This window comes from Solea solea, chromosome 5, assembly GCF_958295425.1.
Source record: "Solea solea chromosome 5, fSolSol10.1, whole genome shotgun sequence".
In the NCBI taxonomy this organism is placed as follows: domain Eukaryota; kingdom Metazoa; phylum Chordata; class Actinopteri; order Pleuronectiformes; family Soleidae; genus Solea; species Solea solea.
The window spans coordinates 2,086,487-2,114,129 of record NC_081138.1 but is presented as its reverse complement, the minus strand read 5'-3'; the positions used below and the strand labels follow the sequence as shown (position 1 = coordinate 2,114,129).

At 41.9% G+C, this 27,643-nt stretch overlaps 2 protein-coding genes across 6 annotated transcripts; both read right to left on the bottom strand.

Annotated features, from left to right (window-relative positions):
• Positions 1–25: 25 nt before the first annotated feature.
• On the bottom strand, positions 26–5,969 carry tmem9b (TMEM9 domain family, member B). Of its 2 annotated transcripts, none has more exons than XM_058628850.1 (5): positions 5,728–5,969; positions 4,086–4,177; positions 3,822–3,930; positions 3,475–3,621; positions 26–1,349 (listed from the first exon to the last, which is right to left on the bottom strand). In XM_058628850.1, the coding sequence occupies exons 1-5, from the start codon at positions 5,797–5,799 to the stop codon at positions 1,194–1,196; spliced, it is 576 nt and encodes a 191-aa protein (XP_058484833.1). In that variant the 5' UTR covers positions 5,800–5,969; the 3' UTR covers positions 26–1,193. The 2 variants fall into 2 exon arrangements, with proteins under 2 accessions (XP_058484833.1, XP_058484834.1); XM_058628851.1 differs by having other exon boundaries at positions 3,487–3,621; positions 5,728–5,964.
• Positions 5,970–6,886: 917 nt separating this feature from the next.
• On the bottom strand, positions 6,887–26,238 carry scube2 (signal peptide, CUB domain, EGF-like 2). 4 transcript variants are annotated; one of them, XM_058630130.1, is made up of 23 exons: positions 25,968–26,238; positions 25,062–25,181; positions 24,600–24,725; positions 24,206–24,340; positions 23,414–23,539; positions 23,197–23,313; positions 21,801–21,890; positions 20,776–20,892; positions 20,554–20,676; positions 19,284–19,400; positions 19,020–19,142; positions 18,636–18,752; positions 17,855–17,944; positions 17,602–17,724; positions 16,915–17,082; positions 16,392–16,598; positions 11,699–11,869; positions 10,378–10,545; positions 9,342–9,503; positions 8,594–8,791; positions 8,338–8,490; positions 8,164–8,243; positions 6,887–8,011 (listed from the first exon to the last, which is right to left on the bottom strand). In XM_058630130.1, the coding sequence occupies exons 1-23, from the start codon at positions 26,056–26,058 to the stop codon at positions 7,865–7,867; spliced, it is 3,069 nt and encodes a 1,022-aa protein (XP_058486113.1). In that variant the 5' UTR covers positions 26,059–26,238; the 3' UTR covers positions 6,887–7,864. The 4 variants fall into 4 exon arrangements, with proteins under 4 accessions (XP_058486113.1, XP_058486116.1, XP_058486115.1 ...); XM_058630133.1 differs by having other exon boundaries at positions 16,392–16,595; XM_058630132.1 differs by having other exon boundaries at positions 25,062–25,178.
• Between the last annotated feature and the right edge of the window lie 1,405 nt (positions 26,239–27,643).

The following is a 27,643-nucleotide window of genomic DNA, read 5'->3' as shown; positions in this document are numbered from 1 at the left end:
CAAAACACAAATAAATGCAAACATATGAATCACAAATATTACATAAATTTATTTCAAAGTTAAAGGTGTCACATGTGTCGTAGATAAGAACACCTGCACAGGTCTCACAACCATGGTTCTTCATCCACTCACTCTGCTCATTCTCACAACCCAGCGACTCACAAGATGATCTTCTTTGAGCTCGGAGAAACACCGCTCTACAAGGATTTAGACATTGGCGTCTGACCAAGCACGTGGAAGTTTCCAAATCAAAGACTATACACATGAAGGACCAATAGCACAGCTAAGTTTCTGACATGACATCACCAAAGAAATAATTGCATCAGTCTCTGCAGCAAGTGCAAGTGAAACTACTGTCAGACATCAGATGTAATGCAATGCCTCAAATGATGGTTTATTAGACGTTAAATAGTCGGAACAAATGATTGAAAACACATTTAGAAAAGATTTGTTATAAAACATGCATTTTTCGGGGAGAAAGCTGAAGGGATTCATATCTTACAGTGGTTCCTTTCTCCTGTGGTGAGAGAAGTGGTTCCACATTATATTCGTTTTTGGGTGGAAAATACCCACCAGCTACATGCTAACGTTTCACTGCTGCCGCCAGGAGGCCAGTTATCCAGCAGCCGTGATCAGTGGAACCCACCAACATCTGGATGCTTTACTCTGGAAGCCAGTTTGGTTTGTAAAATTGGACGTCAGCTTTTTCGACCGACGGGACGTCATCTGACGGCTGCCAGAAGAAGGAGTGCCGTTGAATGTTATAAAATATCAACTTGAAAGTTCGCCCTCACGTTTATTTGTCTTGGCCATCAAATAATTCACTGCAATTCTCTGGTGACTTGGCACGCCTGCGAATTAGACCACAGGCAGGGAGTCAATTCTGCTTCTGGAATGCAATTTAAGATTCTTCATTTAAGGTTGTGCAGAAAAAAAAACAAAAGAAAAACACAAAAATAACTGTATTCAATGTAATCTCTTGTGCTTCCGGCAGACTAAATAGTTTCCTGTTTTGCCTTTACATCTGCCAGGCGTTTCTCCACCATTTTCACCCTAGAAACATCACACTTGATGAGATACAAACCACAAATGAGAGAGAAAAAAAAAGGGAGGGGAGGGGGGGTATAAATTAAGGGCTCCGTCACAGTGTCCCCCCCCCCGCCTTCATCATTAAGTCTTGCTCACAGGACAGTTTAACTGAGAACGACATGGCGGTCGAACACAGACTTCCGCTGCTCCTGGACCTGCCTCCTCCAGCGCTGCTGGGCATGCTCCACTTTGTTCAGCATGTTGGGTCGAGAGTGCGAACGAGACAGCACATTGTGAGCGTTGGCGAAAGGCTGCTGGTCCTGAAAACGCAGAGAGCAGGAGTTGATATACCGTGGACAAAGACTTCGGCATCAATGTAAAGGTTTCATAGGGGATTTTCATCGATTTAGCCTTGTATTCCTTTAACACAGTTTAAAGTGCTCACATCTGTTGCAGCAAAAACACATTTTTATTCCATTCATTCTTCTTCTTCTTCTTCCTTATCAAAGCCTGACATCTTCCTCCAGGCCTTTCTGAGCTTTTGCTGCCGTCATACTTGTAAGCACACTTAATTCACTCTCATCTCTAGACTCTCCTGGTTGTACTTCTTTGTGTTAACATGATTCAGAAAGGTTTTCTTATAAAAAGGACAGGCGCAATGATTGCAACAGAGCGGTAGATTTTCTAAGCAGTCTCTTCTTGTGTGACAATTGTCAGTTGAAGTTCAACTAAACAGTTCAAGCCCACCATTTCCTTTGTAATTAATGTAGCTGTGGTGCATCCGGTTTTATTGGTTTTTCTTAAACAGTTTATCTCTTCCTGTTTGGGTCCTAGTTACAGTACAGGACCAAGATGGTGCACTCAATTCTCGTAAAAGTTTCCAGATTATCTGGATAATTGGCATATTTCTGGTTTTGTGTTGGTTCACCGTCAGCTGGGAACCAAGTTACAGAAAGCAGCGTATTTGCCAGAACACTGCTGATTTCTGCATAATCATATTTTCTTATATGGGAAAAAAAAAAAAAAATATATATATATATATATATGCAAAAGCTCTCATGTAACACTTCCTCTTGCCTGATCTCTGCCAGTGAAAACAGGGCGCACAGCAAGACAGCTGCACTTCACACTCTTCCCACAGGCAAAGCTTGTCAATGTTTTCCTTAATTTAATAACATTTTACACGTCTCACACAAGTACTGTATGTATAGCTTCTTTGTATATGATTCAAACTACACTTTTTAGCACATTACTAGTGTTTTAACGTTGGTGTTTTTTTAACTTTATCTTTTGCAAGTGTCTGTATTGTGTCATTCGGGGTGCTAATATATTTATTGGCACATCCTGAGAGAGGCAAATTCCTTCCACTGTATTTGTGGATGGGAATGGCAATTCAAAGTAACCTTTAAACTTTCTAAATGATCTGAACCTGTCGAACTACAGTGTCATACTGAAGCAGATCAAATGGCAAAGCTACTCTTTAATGAATGAAAACAAACTGTGTCTGAAAGTGCTGCAGCTTTGTGGTTACTCTAAAAACCCAAGTTACCTTTAAGGTGATCAGTGATAAACTTTCTTTCCACTTGAACCACATATGAACCAACACCAGCACTACAGTTAAACACTTGTTTTATGTCTTATTAAGTACTAGATATGAGACCAAAATAACAACATTATATATCTTACAAAGTCATTTACAAACTGATATTACAGTCTATGTTTCTTCAGTTAAGTGAGCTCTTCTGTTACAATGATACACACATATAAGTTTATATATACATATATATATATATATATATATATATATATATATCTAAACCGTCTGTGCTACTGCCTCAGAGATACTTTCCCTGTCTCCGAGCTTTGTCTGCTCTCTGTTCATTCAATAACCGGGTTGAATAACACCAACTGCATTTGCCAGGTGACTTTTGGTCACTTAACCTTAAAAAGAAATGCCGTATTATTTTGAAATTTTGCCTGTGGCTGTGATTACTGGATTCTGGAGTGAGAAAGCATTTCATTTCTTTAAAGTGCACATCACTCCCTGTGTTTAGAGTCAACACTATCTTACCACATTGAACTTGTTGAAACATGTGTTCATGTGGGATTATTTGCCGTTATACTCCTTATTAAACTGAAACGGAGTTAACTTAATCTTAGCATTAAGCTGCCTAAATAAACTGTAATTTCATAAGATGATGTTTATTTAACGATATCAAAAGGATCTGCGATATTTACAGCACAGAACACATCGACTTATTCAACAATCTGCCCAAACACAGCAGTTTGAAAATCATGACTGGACACAATCCCACCAGGAGATTATTTACACACATATTGAAATTGTTGTGGTAACAAAGCAGAGTGACTTGTTCTCTGTGTAAAAGGGTGGGGCAGAGCAATAGTTAATGTAACAGGAAAAAAAGTGTTATCAGGAACACATACCCCAACACATACCCCAACATCATCCTCGCTTTGGATGAGCTGCGAGTGTCCGAACAGACGCCTCTTTAAAATGGGCTCCAAGACAGTCAGATAGACCATGTAGAGCAGCAGCAGTCCCAGAATGGAGAGGTACATTATGATGGTGAACTGAGGATGTACAGAGAAAACGTGTTTAATACACGTTCATCTGATAAATGTCTGATCCAATCACAAAAAACAGCAAATTCAATGTCATCAGTCAGCTAGTTCATCGATAGAAATTAAATAAACAACCCTTATAGTGATGTATTGATCATATAAGTCAAATATGAGTACTTTTAAAGTACAAAGATTCAGTATCAACTCACCTTGATGGTTCCCGAGCTCCTCTCTTCATATTTACACTCACAACGTAAACAGTACGCCTCCACATCATTTCCATCCACAGGCATAGGCTCCACTACATGGAGACAGTTACTGAAAAAACAAGAAAAATATTATCAACAAGCTCGTAGTAAGCAACAAAATAAGCAGATAATTTCAAACAATCAAAGTGTGGAGACACATCATCATTATTATTATCATTATTATTATTATTATTATTATTATTATTATTATTATTACTACAGTACCAGTCTTTGAGAGAAGCATTTTTGTTGTAGATGTGCCCGTTGGTATTTCTGTATGGTGGGCAGATGCATTTACAGCGGATGTCTTCAGAATTCTGTAAGAGAGAGATCGTTTATATGATTTTAAATGGATGGATGGATGAGTAGATATAGATGAACACACACACACCTATATAGCACAACTTCCTCCAACAGTCTAAAGGCCCACGATGTAGTTTTTTTAGTATGGCTAGGACAAAATGCTTTACCAAAATTACATAATGCATTTCTTGAGACAATTGCCCATGAGTCATATTTATATGTTATATGTCAGTCAGTCTTCTTCCAATAACTTCTGACAGTAGGCTGTGCACCAAGAGGTGCAATGCTGCCCTCTAAAGTTTAAAGTTCCCAAGTACGTAAACACAGATCAAATTTGCCCTTCATTCTCATCCTTATTCAGTCTGACAGTTATCTAAATTAAAAGGGACAGTGGTATGTAACCTAAACAACAGAATTATTTTTAGGTTAACTGCCACATTTAGCTGCCCCTCTAAATAATAAAAGGAATACAATGTGGTCAAGTAAAAATAAAATGTTTTTTAAGCTTAGTTCACTGAGATATTGCTGTTAAAAAATAAATGCTGAGCCAAAATGAAGAGACACCGTCAGAAATGGGGACACAGCACAAATGTGAGCCCTCAAATGAAAATGCGTCAACTGAGAATTCTATTTTCAATTCCTGGATTGCAAATAACAATGTGGGAAACTGGTGAAACTGAAACTCTCGGCGCTTCCTCTTCTTTGTAGAACAGTTGTTTCAACTTAATGAGTTTATTTTAAGTCCAGCATTGTCACAGCTCATTTTCCCTAACTGCAGGCACATACAGTGTTCATGAACACTAATACACTATGAAATAGAACATTTAATCAAATCCAGTAAAAATTACCAGTTATTGACCAGTCTAAAAACAGATAAACACTTTTTTCCACTACTATTTATTAATATTAATTTTACTATAATTAAGCCAAAAGCTGTGCATGTGGGTACTAAGATGCCTGTAGCAGTATCAGTTAAAATGTAACTACTGGAAAAAGCCACACTGTGATTCAAATCAATTTTAAAAGTGAGACTTGTCACCTGCATATCTAAGGACATAGAATGTGTCAAACTCTACACAGACATCAAAGCAGTTGCCATCCCTTATATCTTGTGAATGATCGATCCAACCATGTCACCCTTTCTATGTTGTGTCATACGACTGCAACAGTAAAATGTGTTGACTAATGATGGTGTAGTGTTGACTAGCCTTTACGCTGTGCACACATGAGCCCGTTCATTAAGTAATTAAAACGCCAAAATAACACAGTCTTATTCACAAGAGCGCACTGAAAAATTCGGCTTCATGAAATAACACTTTACCGTTTTATTTTTAATAGCACCACATTTCCTAAAAGTCACGGTTAGCAACATTTGACATTTGCTGTCATGACGGTCCCGAATAAACACTGGGTGTTAAGCGTTACTTTGCTGTTATTGCTGTTAACTTTCGAGATTTTAGGGGTAAATTGCATGCGACGGAGATAATTGGAAGAGAAGACATTTCAGTTTTAAACCATTTCCTCTCTGTTTAATGCTAGCTAGCACAGCTAGCATTAGCCTTACCTTTGCTGACACTTGGCTTAACAGCACAAAACAAGCCACAGAGAACGTTTCGACGAGTAACACGGTCTTCATTGTCAGTCTGTCGCAATGTTTTTAAAGACTGAAGTAAAAAACAAAACCAGTTCCAGGAGTATAAAGTGTTAACCCTAACAAACCGCGACGTTAGCAATCTAGCTAACTAAACCATAGCCCTCAGTTTCCTAGCAGGTGACTTCCAGTTTCCGGTGACGGCGCTCGGTTCTTTGCACCGGACCACGCACAGTGCGCGGTAACATCGTTACAACTTGGCTTATAACAGCATTCACCTGTGTTTTAATGCACTTTAAAGTCGGTCATTATACATTAAATGAGTTCATTTGAATATGTTGCAGGAAACCACAAAACAATCATGTTAACAGAGTCCCACCCCGCCTTGACGCTGGGTGTCTGTAACTAAAACGAATACACCCTATGGTTCGAACGACGTGATTGTAAACAGTTGGATAACTATGGTCCGCGGACAGCGACGAGTCCAACAGTTTGACAAAAATGCATAATTAGTTGGGAATGGTGAGGCAGAGGGTCCCAAATATCATCATGTTATTGTTTGAGTTCTTATCAGCGGACTAAACACCTCTAAAAGGCGCCATTCTGCCTAATGACACTATTTACTTGTGATATTGTGTTCAATAACAGCAGATAATGTATGCTTAATTAATGTATCACCATATGAGTGTATCTGAGAATGAGCAGCTCATGTTGTCATCTGTAGTTACAGACACTCACTGAGAAATTCATGCTGTCATTGTATGTTTTCCAAACATTTCAATACATTGACGTACATCCATTGCCTGTAGACTTACTCTAACCTTAACCACGACTGGCCTAAACTGTACAGTACAACATGTCTTCACCATAAATGTGAGTCCCCACAATATGAATAATAAGTACAGGAGTTGAATTATCTAGCACAAATCATACAGCTAACAGATTTTTACAGTATGCCCAGTATCTACATCATATTTGATGAAAATCAGTTTATTACTTTTGGCAAAAAATGATGCTGACAAACAAACAAACAGACAAAGTTGAATAAAAACACCTTCTGTGACTGAACTGCAAAGAAATAAAATGTAGTTCTGTTTTGTGCTAAAAGAAAGAAAGTGAGACAGAGGAATAATAACATAAAATAAGTTTCCTATCTTTATTTACAGCATATTAGATGTACAAAACCTTAAAAAAATATACATACGTGTATCATCTAAGACAGGTGAACAGCTCAATTCTATTTTACATGACTTTTTGTTTCTTTTTTTTTTAACGCTCTCTTTCCTTTTTATTTCATTCAGTCACGCTGACGATCTGCAGAGTGAGCAGTTGTCTTTGGTTGCTAGTCCATAATACAAAATGCACCGATGCTATACTGTTGTCATTATGCTGAAGCAGACGACGTCTCGTGAGTGGAAAAAAGCCACTGTTGACGAGGTTTTTCAGAACAGTGCTGCTCATTCACAGTCCACGGGACATCAGAAGTATGTGCCACCAGCAGCTGCACCGGCGCCGTACAAACGCTCAAAATGTAGTTGCTACATCACATTAGCATTTCACCTAAAAACTTTTTACATCATATACAAAAGATCCATCAGAATAATTGCTTTTGTGGCGCCACTACGTCTCTCGTAGTGCTAATCTTGTTTCAAGAAAACATTTGTGCTATATTTGTCTCTGTTACTGTCAGTAACTCAGAATCACTGACTGTCAGTGTACAACTGTACATCTGTTAAGCAACCATATTTGTTTGTTTTTTCAAATTCTAATTACGTACGGTATTTAGCAATATTCAACAGGCTTGTAGTTACTAAACGTTGGTGTGAAGTCGTTGAAATGTTCCAATTTCCGAAATTTCCAAACAAAAGGAAGACATCTTCCTTTTGATTTGATCATCACCTCCTTAAAGCTCCAGTTAAGAGTTCACTTGGTTGTCTTGTCTTTTCTTCTTCGCCCTCAGGATCAAGTGTGTGCTCCCCTCTCGTATAAACAGGTGACTACAGAATACTTTTAAAGGGAGAAGTTGAGAATAAAAAGTAGATACTGCTAAAAAAAGATACTGTGACCAGTATCTGTATAAGCGTATGACGGAAAATCTTTTTTTCTTGTTCTAGGGGCGAAGGAATCTCAGGACCTTGGAGCGCAGGAAGCGGATGAAGGATTTGGGAAACATTTCTCTCGATTCTTGAGCTGTGTAGTTGAAAAAGTTCTGCGGGTGAGCCAGGACATCGAACAACGCCTTCATGAGCTTCTTGTCCTGAGAGACGGAAGAGAAGCAAAGGCCGACATGCAGGTTTAAGAATATAAAATCTCCAACAGAGGGCGCTACGTGCTCACTGGATCCAAATCTGTATGATCCAAATGCAGCAAATACAGATACACCAAACAGGTGATGGGGTCAGCTCTTACCTTGAGAATTTCCTGGTGATTCTCTGAAGCATATAATCTCCCATCTCTCACTATGTCTTCGATCAATTCTTGGTAATCCTCTGAAACACAATGAAGCACACAGACGGCCCATGAGTGTGATCCATTACATGAAAAGTTGGCTGCAACGTGACGCTTTACGAATGTTGTTTTTACCGTCATATGTCACATATGGGACCTGGAAGCCTTTCCCACTGTTGCCCTCGTTGGACCTGAACTGTATCCACAGCCGCTTGGAGCGCGAGGTGAAAGCGATGGGACGTTCATATGTCTGACAGGTCTCGTAGGTTGTCACGGAGTTGGACAGAGCTGTGGACGGCAGTGTCTATAATCAGCTTCCAACGTTAACACAGTTATACAGCATATCTGCTGTGAATCGCCCATAAAGGAAGGACAGTCGGTTCAAACTCACAGCTTTTCCTCATTACTAAGTAGTCTCCACACTCGTCTTCAATGGGCAGGAAGATTTCTGGGACGACGATGAGAATCCTGCGTTTAGGCGGCGGGTTGATGGTCCAAGTGCATTCGATATTAGCCGGATAGTTGCCTGGGTAGTTGGGGGACTCGATAAAGCCGGTAAAATCTCCCAGCTCGCCTCCGCATTGCCGGTCTGTAAAGGGACACAGATCAGGTGTAAGGTAATGGTTTTTAAACAAAGACACAAATATTAGCTACGTCACTATATAGTGGAGTAGTTTCAGTTCATGAGGATCAAACAGAGGCAGAATAATAATGTGAAAAGAAAAAAAGTACGCACTGCAGCTTTAAATATTCTGCTCTTGTTGTTTTCATGTATACAAGACAAGCAACATCATATTCAAGACCAGTGAACTCTCGTCTCACAAAAGAGTCCAGACTGGCATGTATACAATCTGTATTATTCTTAGTTTGTGAGTTCCACTTAGATGCAACAACAGAGTCAGACGAGCCACTTTGTAGAGGCAGATTTGCTCAGTGTCGACCAGAAGGCTACTCTCTGCATTTACTTCCAAACAAATTCATTATTTGGCTACACAGACTTCAAATAGAGAGGGAATAAAAACAGGTTTAATATTGAAAGCTGTGTAAAGGCTCGTAAGTAACTTAGAATTTAAATTTAAGCCCAAAATGCTGTAGTATTTTCTATGCGTGCATGCTCCGCCGAGTACAGATATACATACTTTTGCACTGCATGATGTTCGTTGAGCCGTCAAAGTCGGTGGTGGTGTTTCCGGGACAGGACACACAGTAGTTCTGACCAAACTCGCCTTGGAACGTGCCCATCGGACAGCGGATGCAGCGGTGTGTGCTGGTGTTGTAATAATGGCCTGGTGAGCAGTGGACTGCAGGGATAGAGAGGGCTGTTAGTTGACATAACACTCACTGCTCAGTGTTTCTTCTATGATTTTAGATCACTTGAATGATCACATGCTACTTTGTTAGTTTAAAATACCTCCAAATGCTGATAAAACACACTTATCTAAAACAAATAACTGTATCCACAGTTGAAACCACAGTAATGTAGTAACAGTGACACAGCAGCAGAGGGCAGCAGAGTTTCTGTCAACGACTGAGGGAGCCGACCAAATGATACTGTACTGATATGATGCCAAGGGAGTCAAAGGAAAAGTCTGACAGGTCTTCAGAAACTATATTTCATAAATTGTTTACTTCTAAACTAAGCTGGAGTTATTAGTTATGCACACTTATTAACATGCATCCTGGTTGTTACGATCACAGGTGGACATCTCTAATTACTTCACTTTATCTGTACTTTAATAAAAAAAGTACATGACTGAAGTTTACAAAAGCCAAATGTAATGGTTTTAGTGGCTATTGGCAAAAGAAAATCTATATGTGGCGCGTAAGGGGAATCCATTAAATTCCAAAGCAACATACGGACAAGATTATGTGTAAAACACATGTTTGGCAAATGTGTCTTCAGGTGTGTCCACTTATGATCAGATGTTAATATCAGGTCTAAACGCACTGCGACATCACTAAAGACCTCATTAAGACCATCTTGAGTGAGCCGCTCACGTCCAGATCACGCAGTGTACATATCTTCATGACTGTGTCTTTAGATCACGTCACAAAAACCACATTTGGACACGGTTTGAGGACGTATGTGGGCACATTCCTGGTCTGCATGAATGCAATCTGTCCTGAGGACTTAGTGAGGACAGACGTTAATACAGACACAGATGACTTCCCCACCTTTGGTCTCACACTCCTGGAAGGTAACAGCACCACTGCGCTTGGTCACCAGGTTCCCTCCACAGGGGAAGCAGGTGGTGCGGCCCACCTCGGGCTGGTACGATCCCAGTGGACAGGGCAGGCAGGGCATGAAGCCGTCATGAGAGTACTGACCCGGAGAGCACTGACCTGAACACACACAAACATCTGGGTGAGTCAGAGGGCAAACACACGTCTACTGAGCAACTTCCAGAACTTTTAAAAAAATGTGGCACATAAGGAATAACAGAGAAACACTCCCCCATTCATTAAAAGAAGATAAGAGCCAGTGACAAAGCTTAAGCCGAGGGCACCTCCTCTTACACTCTATCTTCTGTGTGACTAATACAAACTGGGTGCCAGTGGGAGTCTGCTGATAGCTCCTCTTGTTTAGTCTGTCAGAGGCAACGGGATCAGGGATTTAGTCCCACACGGACTGCGATAACAGCCAAGGAGGAGACCAAAACATGGTGGCTCCTTCAGCTTCTATTCAGCCCACTTCACATTTTGAAAATATCGCCTCTAAAATCTGAGCGTCTTTGGCTTCACACAGAACAGAACATCTGCCACAGAGAGAGAGAGAGATGTGTATCACAGCACCATCGCTTCCTGTGTGGCTCACATTCACAAAGCGACTATTTACATTTTCTTCTTTGATTGTTTTTTCCTGAAACAAGATGTTATATCATGTCTCTTTCTTAAAGCTGCAGTGAGTAACTTAAAGTGTTTGTTTTCTGCCTCTGTTTGGACCTAAAAACAGGCTGTTAACTTCCTGCTGGAACACCCCCTCAGCGCTCTTAAAGGAGCCACAGCACTCTGCAAAGGGGCTCTGTCAAGCAATACTATCAGGCCTGACTGCATTTGTGTGTGTACAGCAAAAGCACAGGGGGTGGGCGGAGGCAAGAAGCGTCAAACCCCTCAAACTGCTAAACGACCAGGTTTTTCTTGAGCAGTAGAATTCACTTCTGAAACTTTTCATCGGCACTTCTGTGCGTTTTAGTTCACACTCCAACCTGTTTGCAGCTGTCTTGCTTTACTCAAGCAGTGTGCAGCACAGGAGCGTCACCGGGCGACAACTGATGCTTGTTTTTATTCAAAACTAACTTAAAAGTATTGAATTTCATTACAACCAAGAGGAGATTCTACAATTCTACGATGTTTAACTGAACTATTTGTTTATTCGCTGTCATGACTTCATAAAATGGGACCTCAGGCAGAATATGTTTAATTTATAAATGTTGTTTTCCAATAGATATAGACAGACCAGTTTGCTTGGACATTTGCAGTCTGTTGAATGCTTTACCTCCACACTCTGACATGTTCCGAGCACCAACGGTCTTGGAAACGTCTCTTCCTTCAGGTCCAGGACAGACTTCACAGGACGTCTGTCCCTCCTCGTCCTGATACGTCCCAGCTGGACACAGCACACACCGAGCCTGGTCCGCGTCATAGTGTGTGCCGACAGTGCACCTCACTGGAAGACAGCACAAGAAAGGTCGGTTTAAATGTGTCTCGGAAAACACGAGGAGCCGTCATCTTGTGGTTGCAGGTTATATCTCAGTGGTGACAGCTCTGTCTTCCTGCCGTGGTAAGTGAAGACATTTCTTCCTCATCCACAATGAACTCTTCCGTCATCAGGCGGAAACTCAAATCATTTAAGGACGTCAAATTCAAAGACGATGCCGCAGAACTCAAAACAAACACTTGTGATGCTCAAAACAGACCGAGGTGTATGAACCTGTAATTCACGTCCTATTTAGCAGACACATCAGTGTCACCCTGTGCTCAACTACAAAAACCTTACGAGGGGTGACAGACATTTTAAAATATTAGACATGCATCAACAAATAAAGGAGGATCCACCCCTCTGGCTGCACATCATCAAACAGCCCTAACCACAGTATGAGTGTACACTTTAAATAGAGCACGTGAATGGCATTGACAAGACCATTGAAGTAAGGCAGACTCCATTAGCTCCCTGTTAAGTGCAATCAAACAGGAACCATGTACGTACTTGAAATGGATAACCACAAGTTCATGATATTACAAGTGTCGGTGGTCCATTTAGCACAGCTTGTGCTTGAGAAAGACAACAGTTCCGCTTTAAAGAGAAAGACTTGAATGATGACTGAGGCGCCCAACAACCTTTTCAATAGCTTTTTCAAAGTCGTAACTGCAGGATTCAAACTTTTCAAAGTCAACTGGTCATAAATAATTCACAAGACACAGTGATGGGTGTTTGGTGAAGTGTCTTTGACATACAGTAGGTGCTGAATTGTAAAAAGGTGCATGTATAATAAGTATAGGGACCGTTTGGATGGATGTATTTAATGTACTGTTAATTCTGCTGCTGCCTGTGTTGGTCAGTGTGTTCTTGTATACATTATTTTTTATTGCAATAATTATTTTTATAGTAAAATTAAAAAAAAAGTGTGAAATAAATCCTGATTAGTATCTTTTAAATCAGTGTTTTCCAAACTTCTTATGTGAGCATCCACTTTGTAAAGATGGATCACAACCCAATTAGAATTAGAATTAGTCATTTTTGCTAATTCACACAGACAATTAGTGATAGTGAATTTGACCTTTATTACACACCAGTAGTGAACACACACACACACACACACACAATCCAAGCGTAGGAAGAGTGGGCAGCACTTATCTGTGCCCAGGGAGAAATGGGGGATTAGAATGAGAACCAGCAACCCTACGGTTTAAAACCCCAATTCCTTCCTCTTGGCCACACGCTTCCAATTCACAATAAAAATCATGAGGAAAGCAAATGTGTACATAATATAAAGTTTCTGACCACTTTTACAAGAGATTTGCAAGAGATATATGTTTGTTTACATATTAAGTAAAAGGTTGGACACAAAGTCAAGTGTCCCAAACCAAAATCAACCTGATGCCGTCATAGAACGCTCTCCTCACAGCTCCCTTTGTGCCACACATCTGACGCATCCTCACAGACACGGGTGTGCAACAGGGAGGAACTTATAATACCACCGTAAGCGTCCTCACCTCTTTTAAAAGCAAACACTGAAACAAATCAAAGAGCCCATTTCCCTTTTATCTCACCAAAGTGCGAAGCTTTGATTAAAGGGACTTAATCACCGTTTTGCTTTGGTTCCTCCCACTCGCAGTAATGCCTGTAATTAATTTGGCTCTGACCGCGTCTGTCTGACGGTCTTAAGAACTTGACTTGAGAACTGTAGCTGATCTCACACAAGAATAAATCAAGTGAATTCTGGGCCTTCGAGCATAAAACGTGCTTCAGTCGTGGCCTTAAATGTGTCTGCAAAAAGCTTTACGTGGATCCATTAAAGGTAGTTTCGGCAAATTGTGAGTATTTTCCTCTGAAGCAAGAAAATGTAATTCTCTCAAGAGCAGTTCATTTTTGGGAGCCCATTGTTTATCCTAAAAGACCATGAGGAGCCATCATTGCATTGTCCCCTAACAGCTTTTATTTGACAGAGGGAAGCAGCGAGGGGAGAGAGAGAGTGAGAGTGAAAGAGAAAAAAACCTTGAAGCCTTTCAAATGCAAAGAACGCTTCTATAGAGTCCTCGAATTGATGGCCCCAAAGAGGTTTAAAAGACCTTTCACCTCTATTCAAGTCCCCAGTCTTTGCCTACTTGATGACATAGGAAAACACTACGGTATCACAGTGGTTAGAAGCTGAACCCAATAAAAGGGGTCAGGCTTCTGAATCCCCCCATTCTGCGTGGCCCAATCGCTGCTTGCGCCCATCAAGCAGAGGCCCAAACAGCTGATGCTAATTGATTCCCATGGTGTGGTTGAAGTCAATTCTCTTTAGCAGTTTAGTGGCTGGGGGTCATGCAAAGTGGCCCCAGCTGGGGGCAGGGGGGACACAGCACTCAAACTGCCAGCTTGAATCAACAGCACTTCCTAAACATCTTCAATCTTAAAACAAACACGCAAACAATACTTTGTGTATTAATATGTTGTGGTGCAGTCACACTTTAAATGTGTTGAAATCGTGATATATATAAACAATTTATTCTCACACAAAAACTGATCATCTACAGTAAATATATCACAAAATAAACAGAGCAAAATCCTATTTTCTGCAAAGTCTGTGTTGTCGTCCTTGTGAGGCAGTGAGATCGAGCCCCATATGGGCTTTTCAATGGAATGGGCGCACTGAAAAGGACTAAACTGCGCTCAGAGCTAAGCCAGAGCAAGAGGTGGGGGAGGAGGGGGAAAATATAGCTCCTTTAAAGAGCTGGAGGTTAAGAAGAATGCCTTTCAGCCCCCCCCAACCCCCCCGCCTCCTCTCCCAAATTACATGTCTACACCCCTGCCATGGCCAATAGACTGCTTAATGTTGACCTAAAAGCGTAGCGGGGGAGTTAAGGAATCAAGACACTTAAGACCTGTGTTAGTGAAAGACGTAATGCACGGGGGCAGTTTGGGCTAAAATGGTTTTACAGCAGCACAAACTTTGATGTCAGTGTCAAAAATACGGCACGACAGGGAGAATATATATATATATATTATTATTATACATATATATATATACTAATATGAAGCTGATGATGTGTAAGGCTGATGATTTTCTCTCAACAAACATTATCTCCGGAAACTAGAAGACAGCTTTAGCTCCAGGCAAGTTTTGGCAACAAACAATAACACTTCCATCAGCCAAATTAGTCAGCGGTTCAAAAGGGATGGGGGAAAACTAAAATATGTGTCTATTTCAGTCTATTAAAGACTACATGTCGAAGCACTGAAGGCAGACGTGCACATATCAAACAAAGCATGTACCGAGTGAGTAAATATTTAGACATCCCAGCAGACGAAATGCACCAGTTTCCCCTCGCTGATATTAAGAGAGCGTGCAACAGGCAGAAAACTTACAGTGAGGCCCGAAAGTAGGGGCGCAACCGTCCCGACAGCCAGGAAAAACACATGCCAGCCTTCAGCCTCTGACGCTGACAATGTGTGGTCGTATTTAATGAACACTTTCCCTCCATCACGACTCGTGCATAAAACCCGAACCGTGAGGCAGCTACAGCAAAACCAGGAGAGCTGCCATGTAACCTGCTAATCCACAGGAGATGCTGGAAGATCTCACAGCTCCGTGGACCAACAACGGTCCCTCTGTTCTTCCACGCGAGCTCGCTCTCCCCTCCAGCTTCCCTCATTACGACATGTCTGCAAACCAAATATGGCACTCATCTGGCCAACACCTGCTCCAAATCCAATCATTAAACCAGCCTGTCTAAATATATATCACACTGGCATGGACCATTTCAATTAAAGTCCTGACTGTGAGTCCACTGTGCACGGCCGTTCCTGCCTTATTAGGTGAAACTCAAGTGGTAGGAACTACGCTCTCGAGAGATGGAAATCACCAAAACCAACATCAGCTGAGAGGCAAGTGATGAAATTCAAAAGAAAATAGAACTTGACAAAGCACTCAGAGAGCACACACTTCCACCGAGGCACCGCAGCTTCCCACAGTGTCAACGCACACACACACACAAACTATTTTTGAAAGGTTAAGGACCATAATCTACTGTCATCAAACTCTGTCCTTTACTTTTGGAGGTGCTGTGACATCATACCTGCTGTCAATCACACTGCGGTCCACTCATATGTGCCGCACTTTATCGTCTATTTTCCTCTTCATGGGAAAATAATTTGCAGAATCATGTGCTATTGAAGAAGACCACAGAATGCTAACTGTTGTTATTAATCAAGTGTGAATTTGGCTCATTTCCCCATAGACTTCCATTCAAATATTTGTTTTTGTGACCAGCAGAGTCACCCCCTGGTGGTTACTCAATATATTCTTATTTTCCTGGTTGGCTTGAGGAGAAATTAGGTCAATTCTATATGGTTTCCCATTTAATTTCTATGTCAACCAATCAACAAACTGCAAAAAGTGCCAAAAGTGTGACAGAACGGATCAGGAATGGTGGTGCTCTTCTCCGAGCTGTGCTATCTTGGAGGAAACAGGGTTATAACTCACCACACTTCCTGCCCATCAGCACCTGTCCCCCTGCACAGTGTCCTGCCAGTTCTGCTGGTGGCTCTGGATTCTTGGACAGTTCATAGTCCGACCCGGCAAAGTGGAGATGGAACTGCTCTCGGTTGATGGACTTCCTCAGGGTCCGGATGGTTTTCCTGAGCCTCTTCTCTGAGCGTCGGCGCACACAGTTCAGGTCACAGCTCTCTGCTGAGAGAAGTGTTTGATATAGTGACTGTTTACATTTCGTCTTCACATGCCGACACTAAACTGTGAATTCATGCCTGGATGCCCACATGCTTACCCAGACATTCACGTGAAAACAAAAGACCATGTCAGGAAGAAAACACTTTGACCCTGCACCCCAAACACTGAGCCCTCCACCACCAGAGCGCCATCAAAACAGGAGATACTTTAACAGTTTGGTTTGATTAGTAACAAACAGACAGCGGCGACACGACAGACGGATGCAAAGGGCAAGAGGAAAAGGTGACAGGCAGGCAGAAGTGCAGAGAGACCAACCAACCTGTTACCTCCTCTAGGTTCACATCCAGCTCAAACTCAGCTGTAATCAGGGAGCCGTCGTCGTCTCCGGCTCTCCTGCCGTGGCGGCTGCGCGTCCGCTGGCCGGACGACGTGCAGCGCAGGCTCACGTAGCTGAACTGGACGTTCTCGGTGAAGAGGAAGCGACTCTCTGTGGACACAGGAAACAACCGTCCACATCATCACCATGGTTTCTACTCATGGTTTGGTGAGTTGTTTTTTCGTCACGCATGTAAACTCAAAAACAAAAACTCATTTCCTTTATTTGAAACAATTACGAGTCCTTTCAGTGACTGTGATGCATGTAAAAAAAAAAACATGCCAAAACCACTTGGACGAGCAAAATAATCCTACAATCGGACAACTCGTGATTGATGGCAGGGTCAGACCTTACTGAAAGGCGTGCGATGGCTAATTACATCCTCGGCTGTCAGTGCCATTCACAGTGCTGCGCTGAGACGTTCAAGACACTCAAACCCACATCACTTTCCCCAGGAAATTCTTTCACATTTGCCTTCGGTTTGCGGTTTAAAGCCTTCAGGTCAGCTCTTATCTTTAAACGACTGCGGCTTCAGACGCTGGCAGTTCTCTGTAAACCCCAAACTGTGTTTTTTAAAGAGTCTGCGTCTGTCGCTAATCTGTGTTGTGTTCACATTGTTTAAATCTGTACCTAAGTGTGCGGCGTTTAAGCTCTCCTTGAGTTTCTCCTGACTCCGTTTTAAGTTGCACTTGGCAGTGCCAGACCTGAACGTGGCTGTCGTCTTAATGCGAGGAGCGCCGGCCGTCTCTGGACCTGCCCGGGGAGAGAGAACAGAAACAACTGCTTATATATCGACTGATAACAGCCCCAGGCTATGCCTGAGTTACAGCTTTGTGAGGCAGAGCAGGAAGATAGATGTAAATCTGTGATGTTTGGTACTTGCCTAAGCAATACAAGCCACTGTTGTTCTTCTCTGCATCAGCCAAGCAGGGCAGAGGCATTCCACAGGTCACCGTGTAGGAATCCTCTGTCCCTAAAGGTTTGGGCCACAAAAGCCGAGTCAGAGAGCAAACGGGAAGCGTGTAGGAACACGAAAAGTCACTCTGCGCTGTTCTGATGTTTACAGAACTAGATCTGGGAGAGCTAGACTTTCATGATTTAGCAATGCTGCATCACCTCATTTACATTTTTGTAATGGTGCATTTGACTGAGACATTAAATCAACAGATGGAAACAAACACGTCACAGAGGTCACTGACCTTTGTCAGCATACATACGATGTTTGTTTCAAGCTAAAATGAGAACTAGAGATCACCAAAAAAAATACTAATAAACCTTTAGATCAATAATTGTGCTGCTCAATCAAAAGTTAAATAAATAAATAATAAAAAGCCTAAAAAGGTAACAGCTTATGGATATGGCAATCACATTTTTAAATCATTCAAAATCAATAATATTCATGATAAGTGTCAAATAACAATAGATTCTTGCTCCTGTAAAGTAATTGTGGTTTTAAAATTCTTAAGTTGCAATGAGTGTTTCTATCTCTATTTCTTTAACCTTTACATAAGTCTAAGTTTGTACAGAACGATGATGACAATGTCATTCTGCAGCTCGACTATGCAGGTGTTTTTCCATGCAGTTACTGGAGGAGCTGGATATTACATTCGCACAGGCTCCACTTACTCAAAATAAATGACGGAATATGGAGATCTGGCTCTTACCACTGCTGATATGAACCTGGGACTGGCATGTGAGGAAGCAGCGGTCGCCTCCCTCCTGCTTACTGCAGTTCAGGGTGGGTTTAGAGGGCGGTTTCGCAGGTGATGACCCCTCAGCCTCTAGATACAAACCACAACAAGACTCAAGGGTAAAAAGAAAGACTTTTGACCTTCACAACGGAGGTAGAGGCAACATGGATCTGAGGCACCGACATCCTGGCACACACTCGACTTGTGGAGCGTCGGATGTTTTATTCAAACACAGGAAAGTGACAGAGAATTAAAGAGAGAGAAAAAGAGAGCAGAATTCAAAGTATCTCCTGTTTTTGTCCCCAAGTTTTAAAGCAAAAATGTGGGATGTCGTACATGACGTATGCACCGGCTTACCAATGCAGTCCTTCCTGTTCCAGTGCAGTTTATAGCCGGGATGGCAGAAGCACTCAAATCCACCCATGGCGTTCTCACAACCCTGATCACAACCGCCATTGTTCACACTGCATTCATTAATATCTGAGGGGGGAAAAAAATCATTATTATTATAATAAAACGTTCCATGTCTTTGAACACATCAGCGGGCAGGTGCTCACATAGGGACGCGTGCGTTACGCTCAACTGGCTGTGTATAACTCCCTCCACCTCTCTTAGTCTCACCTCCACAGTGGGCCAGTCCATACATGGTGTAGCCTTTGTTGCACAGACACTGAAAACCACCGGGGAAGTTCACACACGTGTGATCACACGTCCGCTCGAAGAAACACTCGTCTATATCTGTAATCAAAATCAGAAAAGATGACATAATAGCAGGGCAGTCAGTCGCAATCTTCGCCAGTCGGGATTTCCCACCCACAGACACACACATAAGCATTTGATCCCGAAGTTTCCCACACAGCCGAATGTGACGTGTACGCGGTGCCGCGCCGGCAAAACAAAAACTGTATTTTCGTGGTAATTACAGGTGACGAGAAGGCTGGCGTTTCATTTAGCTGCCTTAAAATGTATTACGCTCCATTACAGGCGTAAACTCTGATCCAGAGGTAAACAAAGAGGAAGCCACGAGGTTCTTTTTGTGCAACACACAGAGATAAGCTCAAGTTTGTTTATCTGATGGATTTAAAGGGTTGTTTTTGCCACATAAGAGTAAAACAAAACTTTACTCTGATTTACTTTTATTTATCCTTTCAGAAGTTAAGAGAATACGTCTCTCTTTTAAGTCTAAAAGATTAATAGATGCGGCAAACTTAAAGGAATACTTCACCGATTAGCATTTAGCTTAGTATTACTAGAATAGGGTTAGTATCTTTGAACATTTGTGCTTCCCAACCTCAAGTTTCCCCAGTCAAGAAATAACAATGACACTTGGTCCTGTTAGCGTAGCTGTTAGCAAAGATGGCGGACACTGTTTACATTCTGGGAATTAGCATTTGCAGTTTCAAGCCTTTCTTTGTCACGCGCCCACCAGTGACACTTGGTCCGAGGCTTAGAACTGTAAAAACGCTAATTCCACACTTGTTAGACCCACTCGTAGGGGGGACGGGACCTCATTCCCAGAATGCTAACCGTGTCCGCCATCTTTGCTAACAATTATGCTAACAGGATGAAGAAGTGTCACTGGTGGGCACGTAACAAAGAAAAGAATGAAGATATTTCTCAGTTCAGGGGAAACTGAGGTTGGGAAGCACAATTTTTCAAAAACACTAACCCTATTCTAGTAATACAAAGCTAAATCCGCCATCTTTGCTAACAGTCGCGCTAACAGGATGAAGAAGTGTCACTGGTGGGAAAAGTAACAAAGAAAAGAATGAAGATATTTCTCAGTTCAGGGGAAACTGAGGTTAGGAAGCACACTTTTTCAAAAAACACTAACCCTATTCTAGTAATACAAAGCTAAATACTTAATAATAATAATAAAACCCATCTCTACCTTGACAAGAACGTTCGTCTGCGAGCAGCTTGAAGCCTTTCCTGCAGTTGCACTCAAAGCTGCCGATGGTGTTCCTGCAGAAGTGTTCGCATCCGCCGTTGTTGTGTTCACACTCGTCGATATCTGTGGGAGGAACCGCAGGGCAGGACCTTTAACGACCTTTCACCTCCTCACACACCAACGCTCAAATCTGAACTCCCGCACCGCGGAGGCCGCTCTGACCTTTGCATGTCTTTGCATCCGGCTGCAGCGTGAAGCCGATGGGGCAGCTGCAGCGCACGCCCGTGGATGTGTCTTTACAGGTGCAGTCGCACCCCCCATTGTTCACCGCGCAGGTTTCTGAAACGACAACACACAGGATTCTCCGTTGTGAAAAGGGCAGCCTTATTCCTCAATGTCACATATTAGATCCTTAGTAAAACAAAAACAATGGCGGACTTAGCGATGTACTTTCAGAACAGCCGTGAGTCACACACTTCAGTCAACTTCATACCTGTACAGTATTTAATACAGTTTTAAAGGTCCAGTGTAGATTACAGATTTTCCTGAACTATGGTGGCCTTTGAATGCCAGACAGGATGTTATTCCGACTTGTTTGTCCATTCAGGCTGCTGTAGAAACGTGACGGCACAAGACGGCAGCCTTTGTAAAGCAAAGCCCCCGTCTAAAGTACATAAACGCCTTATTCTAAGGTTCCAAAAAGCACATTTTAAAGTGATTACACACTTCCACCAACATTGTGGGTAGCGTGTTTAAGTTCTGCCAATAAACCCTGGACACTAGACCTTTAAATGTTTGTGAACGCTGATGGAAACAGATAAATGAGGCTTTAATGAATGGATTTAATACACTGGACCTTTAATGTCTTGATTTACCCGAATAACATGTATTATTTCTAACACAGGACCATACTCTCTGAGCTGGTGTCCTGAATTATCCAGACTCCCACCACCGATAAATACTCACTATACAAGAAAAAGATTCACACGCTACTCTCCACAAATGGAGGGAAAATGTGAAATGTACCACCATGTCACAAATGCACGTGTTTTATGGCGGACGTTCGGTGGGCGAGGAGACGAGCGCACAGTCATTTCACAGTTTGCTCAAAGGACGCAGGAATGTGTCGGTTTATTAGACATGACTCCTCTCTGCTGTTTGACACCACCTCGGCGGTTCCCGGCACTTCGACGCGCCTTAAAGATTCACGCCATTGAACCTGCAAGAGTGGAATGTGCAATTGTTACCCATGAGCAGTCTCCGCTTGACCCGCTTGTCCACCTCGGCGAAGGACGTGACGTTGTGGTCCGAGGACTCGGCGGTGGCTTCGTCGCGTTCTGCATAAACGGAGAAGAATTGGAACATGACCAAACTGCAGCGAGCACTGAGAGAGTGCAAACCTCTGCCAAGGTCACACACTTTCCCACAGTCACAATACACCTTGAATTTTGACCAGACCATGCAGCAGCCTTTTGTCAAACTGTGGGGCGGGCCCCCCTGGGGGGACGCGGAGACTCTCCAGGGGGGCCGCAAGTTCTGTTTTATTTATTTATAAGTACTTACTAAAGTGTAGCAGGCGGAACCTTTGGCCTTGATATAACTCGGACTCATTTTAGTGACGTACCACAACAAAATCTACACTGGTGACAATATTCTCAGGAAGCAATATTGAGATTATTTGTGTTGCTAAAGCAAAAATGTTACTTGCACAACAGATTATTGAAAGAAAAGTGGAACGTTTGTTCTAATATTGATTCAATAAATGTTATACTTGACAGAAAAGGTTTGAGAGTAAGTCCACTATCCTGACTGCGGATCAGTATCGCCACCGAAATCGACTCATTTCTTGCTACAGCTCCAGAAACCGTTATCACATCCTGTCCTGCACTGATTTGTCTTGTTTGTCACACTTCCGTGACCAACATGCTGGTTTACACTTGAGATATTGAGCTTGTAGTGACTTGGTGTGTGTGTGTGTGTCAGATAACAGCAGCAGCAGCAGCAGCAGCAGTGAAGTGACTCTGGAGACAGTGTTGCTCTGGTATGAACAGACCTCACACACACACACACACACACACACCGGTATCTGAGAGTGGATCCTTATCCTTCACAACTATTGTGTGGAAAAATGCACACTGTGTGTAACTGACAGAGAAGAAACACCGCGTACCAAACTCAGGTGAAATCTTTAACGTGAATATTATCAGAAACGTGTGGTTTGGACACATTTTTAACTCCATTTTAACTTTAACCACCATCACATTCACTGGAGAAGACCATGACACGTGTAGAAAGCTGGTTCTACTTTCACTCAGTATGAATTTTAAATCCCATAAATCCCTTATTTAGGATTCAGGAACAATAATCATTAATGGAGAGAATCCTTCATATAACAGCTTATTATAATAAATAGATAAAGGTTTAGGTTTAAGAATCTAAAAAGGTATTAAAGCTGCAGTGCGTAACTTTTTTTTGTTGATAGAGGCTATGTCCAAATCACTTCCTGTGTGCAGCACGGGAATGAATGTTTTCACTTAAAAGTTACACACTATAGGTTTAAAGTTTTTGTTTTTTTACAGTTAACATCATAAATATCACAAATTGCACTTATTTCATCTTATGGTCCACAGACAGCGTGCTTACCTACACATGACCTCTTGTCAGGCTGCAGCGTGTACCTGACGTGACACCTGCAGATGGGCCCGTTCTCCGTATCCTCGCAGGTGTGCTGGCAGCCTCCGTTGCCATGGTTACAGGTCACTGCAGAGTGGGGGGGGGGGGGGTTCAGGGGGGCAACATGCAGTCATTCAGTCATCAAATGAAGTTAGTGGAGTTAACTTTGAATGCGGCGAGCACGTACAGGTGCAGCCTTTCTGGTTCCTGGCCAACTCGAACCCTGGGCGGCACTCGCAGGCCACGCCCCCTTTGGGCGTCTCTTTGCAGATGTGGGCGCAGCCGTGCTCCTTATTCATACAGTTGAGGCCCTCTGGGACAGAAGGAGGGAGAGAGGAGGTACACAATGAAACTCTCCTACAGTGACTGACCAGCGACACACAAAGGCACACATAGGGAGAGATTAGTCTGGGGGGGGGGGGCCTTACACAACTCCAAAACATCAGCAAGTGTTGTTTTTTTTTAAATCACATCTAAATTAGAAAAATTCAACTCTGCAAGGAGAGGAAACAAAAGCTCTTCTGCAACTTTGAGCTGAAAAAAAACCCCAACTGAGATTACGAGGCACCATTTATACAGATGAGTCACAGCTGAGTGGACGGATCCACGGGGTTTAAAAGGGTTGTCCGGACTCGATGGAGTGGAAAGAGCTGGCATTTAAGTTGACTTCAGTCAAGGAGACAAAACAAAAGGCACTTGAGACAAATCTGTGAGCCGAGTGCCGCAGTTATTAACTTATTTTGTTCTCCAGGACTCTGAGACCCTGTTTTCCCACAGCGTGTCGTTGCCGTGGATAAAAGCTCAGTGACAGCGGCTCAGGCTTAAACCTGTCGCCCCCCTCATTGTGCTGTCAATCTGAGATTTGTATGTGAATATTGGGAGAATTTGCTGGATCATTCTCTGGCCTTTTCTTTCGTGGCACAATTCAATTCCCACAATTAGCACCGACGAGCATCCGCTCACAGAGTCTCACACTCACCCACTGAGCGGTGGATGCACGTGTGCTGGTTGTCGCTGAGGAAGAAGCTGTCCTTGCAGCGGCACTCGTAGCTGCCCATGGTGTTGACACAAGTGTGCTGGCAGCCTCCGTTGTTGAACTCGCACTCGTCCACATCTGCGGGACAGTGGATGGATTGTGTTAAATAAACACGGTTCACTAAAAAACTCATCTGCTCCGACCAGTGTTTACGATACTGCATAAAAGCAGCCACAATCACAATTTCAGCCGTAAATATTTAGGACTCTTTTAAACCAAAACTGTTTGTGTGACGCAAAAGGCCGCAGAGAAGGCATGTGAGTGAGTGAGTGAGTGAGTGTGAGAAGCTTCACAGGCGCCCACACAGACGTGAACTCTTCACCATCAGCGCTCGTACCCAGGCAGTTGTGTCCGTCGTGTGCCAAATTGAAGCCGTCATAACAAGTGCAGCGGTAATTGCCGGGGATGTTGTTGCACTCGTGCACACAGCCGCCGTTGTGCTCCAGGTCGCACTCGTCGGCGTCTGTAAAGCCAAAAAGAGAAGAAACACTTGATGATGATGATGATGATGATGATGAGGATAAGTGTTTGGCTGCAGATCAAAGAGGTAAAAAGAAAAGGAAGAGCAGAGGAAGACAAGAAATGTTTCCTCTGCATTTGTATAAAGATTATTATCATTATTTATAAAGACTGTGCCTTAAAAATGGTCTGTAATGTCATTTAAAACACACTGACAAGGAACACACAGGAAATGTCGCCATGGTACATGATTTAACTAAGTGTAAAAAGCCAAGTGCACATAGTGTTTGGTGATTAAATAACAGACAGACAGACAGACAGACATGTTGTGTTGTGTTACCTTCACAGTGTTTCCCATCTCCTCTAAAGCCTGTTTTGCACGTGCACTTGTAGGAGCCCTGCGTTGTCTGACAAATGGCATCAATGTGACAGCCATCGCTTCCCTCTGCACACGGATCTGCTGGGAATGCGCGCGAGTCACAATAAACACAAACACTTTCACACATCATACGTCACAGTGTTTGACACTGAGCAACATGGGTAAAAACAAACAAACAAACAAACATCTAATGGCAGTTTGATGTGTGGCATAAATGTGGATGAAATCGAGCTTCAGTGCAGTAGATTGGAACATTATTACCACATCACTGCACCATCAAAGTGTTAACTGGTGATTTAATGCAAGGGTGAAAACGGCTTTTCAACATGTATGGACCACAACACAGAAGAATCAAAAATAGAAAGATTCGTTTGCAGCTTCTGTGATTTCCTAAGTGCTTTGTTTGTTTTTTTAAACTGCGATTTTGAATAAATGTGTATTTGCACGCGCACAAATTCAAGCGAAAAACTGATAAAATAGAACATTCCCACCCGGTAAAAGTCAATAACAGGATATTATTTAACAGGTCCAGTGAAAACTAACCCAGAAGTTAATAAGTTACAAAGGGAACAAAGCTTGTCTGTCAAAAAAAAACAACGTGTTTGTGTGTGGAGCAGAGATGAGTTTCCACACAAACACACACACACACACGCACACACACACACACAACAATACCTGCTCAAAGTTAGAGAAACTGTGAAAAAATAAAATGAAATACAATCAAATAAAAAAGAGTCACCAATGGAGAAAGAACAAGAAGAGCGCACTCCCTCAAAAAAGCGTGCGTAAAAGCGGCGCGAGCACTCTCCACGGAGAGGAGAAAACACAACACACACTCACACACACACACACTCACTACTGTCCCACCTCGAGTCTCTGGAAGCTGCGTTGCGCTTTGGCGACTATTTAACAAGAGCAAAAACAAACAAAAGTCCCTCGCAGCCCAAATAGGTCCCATGGTGATATGATCCAAGTGTGGAGGTCTGCTCAAAGGGACGCGTACGCACTGGAGTCGCGACCGAGCGTCCGCCTCATTTTCATTCTAGCCTGTCAATCTGCCTCACAAGGGGCTTTTGAAAAGAGAAAGGAGTGAGTTAGTGTGTGTGTGTGTGTGTGTGTGTGTGTGTGTGCTCGTTTCTGATGCCTCCTGGAACCTCGTCAAGTATAAACAGTAGCCTCACAGTCCTCGTGCTCCCTCCTGTGAAGCGCTACCTCATGTCTGAGGTAAGAGCTGGACCAGGCACTAACTTGGTTATTTAACTTGGTTAAAGTGAGGGAGAGAGGTTTGTTTAGGCTGCTTAACAAAATGAATGGGAATCAGTGCAGTGTCGTCAGAAGGGTAGCGCTGCAAACGTGTGTGTGTGTGTGGTGGCACCTTTTCTGGCATAAACTGTTATTTTGTGATACACAGTTCACTTATTTTAGTTCAATTACTTATTTAATCCTGTTTATACTCTGTATATAAGTATATAACCTTAATACAGTTCACTTATTTTAGTTTAATTACTCATTTAATACAGTTTATACTCTGTATATAACCTTAATACAGTTCAATTACTTATTTAATCCTGTTTATACTCTGTATATTGGTATATAACCATAATAAAGTTCACTTATTTTAGTTCACTTACTTTTCTAATACAGTTTATACTCTGTATATTAGTATATTACCTTAATACAGTTAATTTATTTTAGTTTAATTACTCATTTAATACAGTTTATACTCTGTATATTAGTATATAACCTTAATACAGTTCACTTATTTTAGTTCAATTAATCCTGTTTATACTCTGTATATTGGTATATAACCTTAATAAAGTTCACTTATTTTAGTTTAATTACTTATCTAATCCTGTTTACACTTTGTATATTAGTATATAACCTTAATAAAGTTCACTTATTTTAGTTTAATTACTTATCTAATCCTGTTTACACTTTGTATATTAGTATATAACCTTAATAAAGTTCACTTATTTTAGTTTAATTACTTATCTAATCCTGTTTATACTTTGTATATTAGTATATAACCTTAATAAAGTTCACTTACTTTTCTGTTACTGTTATTCACTAATATTGATACTTATATATTCAGTTGGTAAATTGTATATAATCTTTAATCTTTAAGTGTAAACAAAGGTAAACACATTAGCTTTTGATACAAACTCAAAATATGAACTAGATCCTGTGCAGACTCCATCTGCCATTTTAGCAGATAATCTATAATTTGTTAGTAACAGATGAATAAACTTGGCTTAAAGCTGCTAAACAAATTCAACACAAACAGCCAAGAGAATCTCTGCCTGTTTGTTCTGCAGTTAAATATCAAATAACTCAAGCATTACGTCCTCTGTGAAGCTCTTGTGCACCACCTGCTGGTCAAGAAGTACTATTACTCACATTTACTTATTTATTTACTGGTTTTCTTTATTTCAATACAGTTCTACTTTTGCAATACAGTATACAAAAAAAATAAAGCAATAAAAATAAAAAATAATCTACATTACATTGTTCAAAAGAAGTGCACACATTTAAAAACAGACTTT

Excerpts from the sequence above, each read along its gene's own strand:
- tmem9b (XM_058628850.1), bottom strand. The coding sequence starts at position 5,799 with ATGAAGACCGTGTTACTCGTCGAAACGTTCTCTGTGGCTTGTTTTGTG. Across the intron at positions 4,178-5,727 it reads TAAGCCAAGTGTCAGCAAAG|AATTCTGAAGACATCCGCTG; the intron begins GTAAGGCTAATG and ends TCTCTCTTACAG. Across the intron at positions 3,931-4,085 it reads AATGCTTCTCTCAAAGACTG|TAACTGTCTCCATGTAGTGG; the intron begins GTACTGTAGTAA and ends TTGTTTTTTCAG.
- scube2 (XM_058630130.1), bottom strand. The coding sequence starts at position 26,058 with ATGGGACCTATTTGGGCTGCGAGGGACTTTTGTTTGTTTTTGCTCTTG. Across the intron at positions 16,599-16,914 it reads GAACCTAGAGGAGGTAACAG|CAGAGAGCTGTGACCTGAAC; the intron begins GTTGGTTGGTCT and ends CACTTCTCTCAG. Across the intron at positions 10,546-11,698 it reads GAACATGTCAGAGTGTGGAG|GTCAGTGCTCTCCGGGTCAG; the intron begins GTAAAGCATTCA and ends GTGTGTGTTCAG.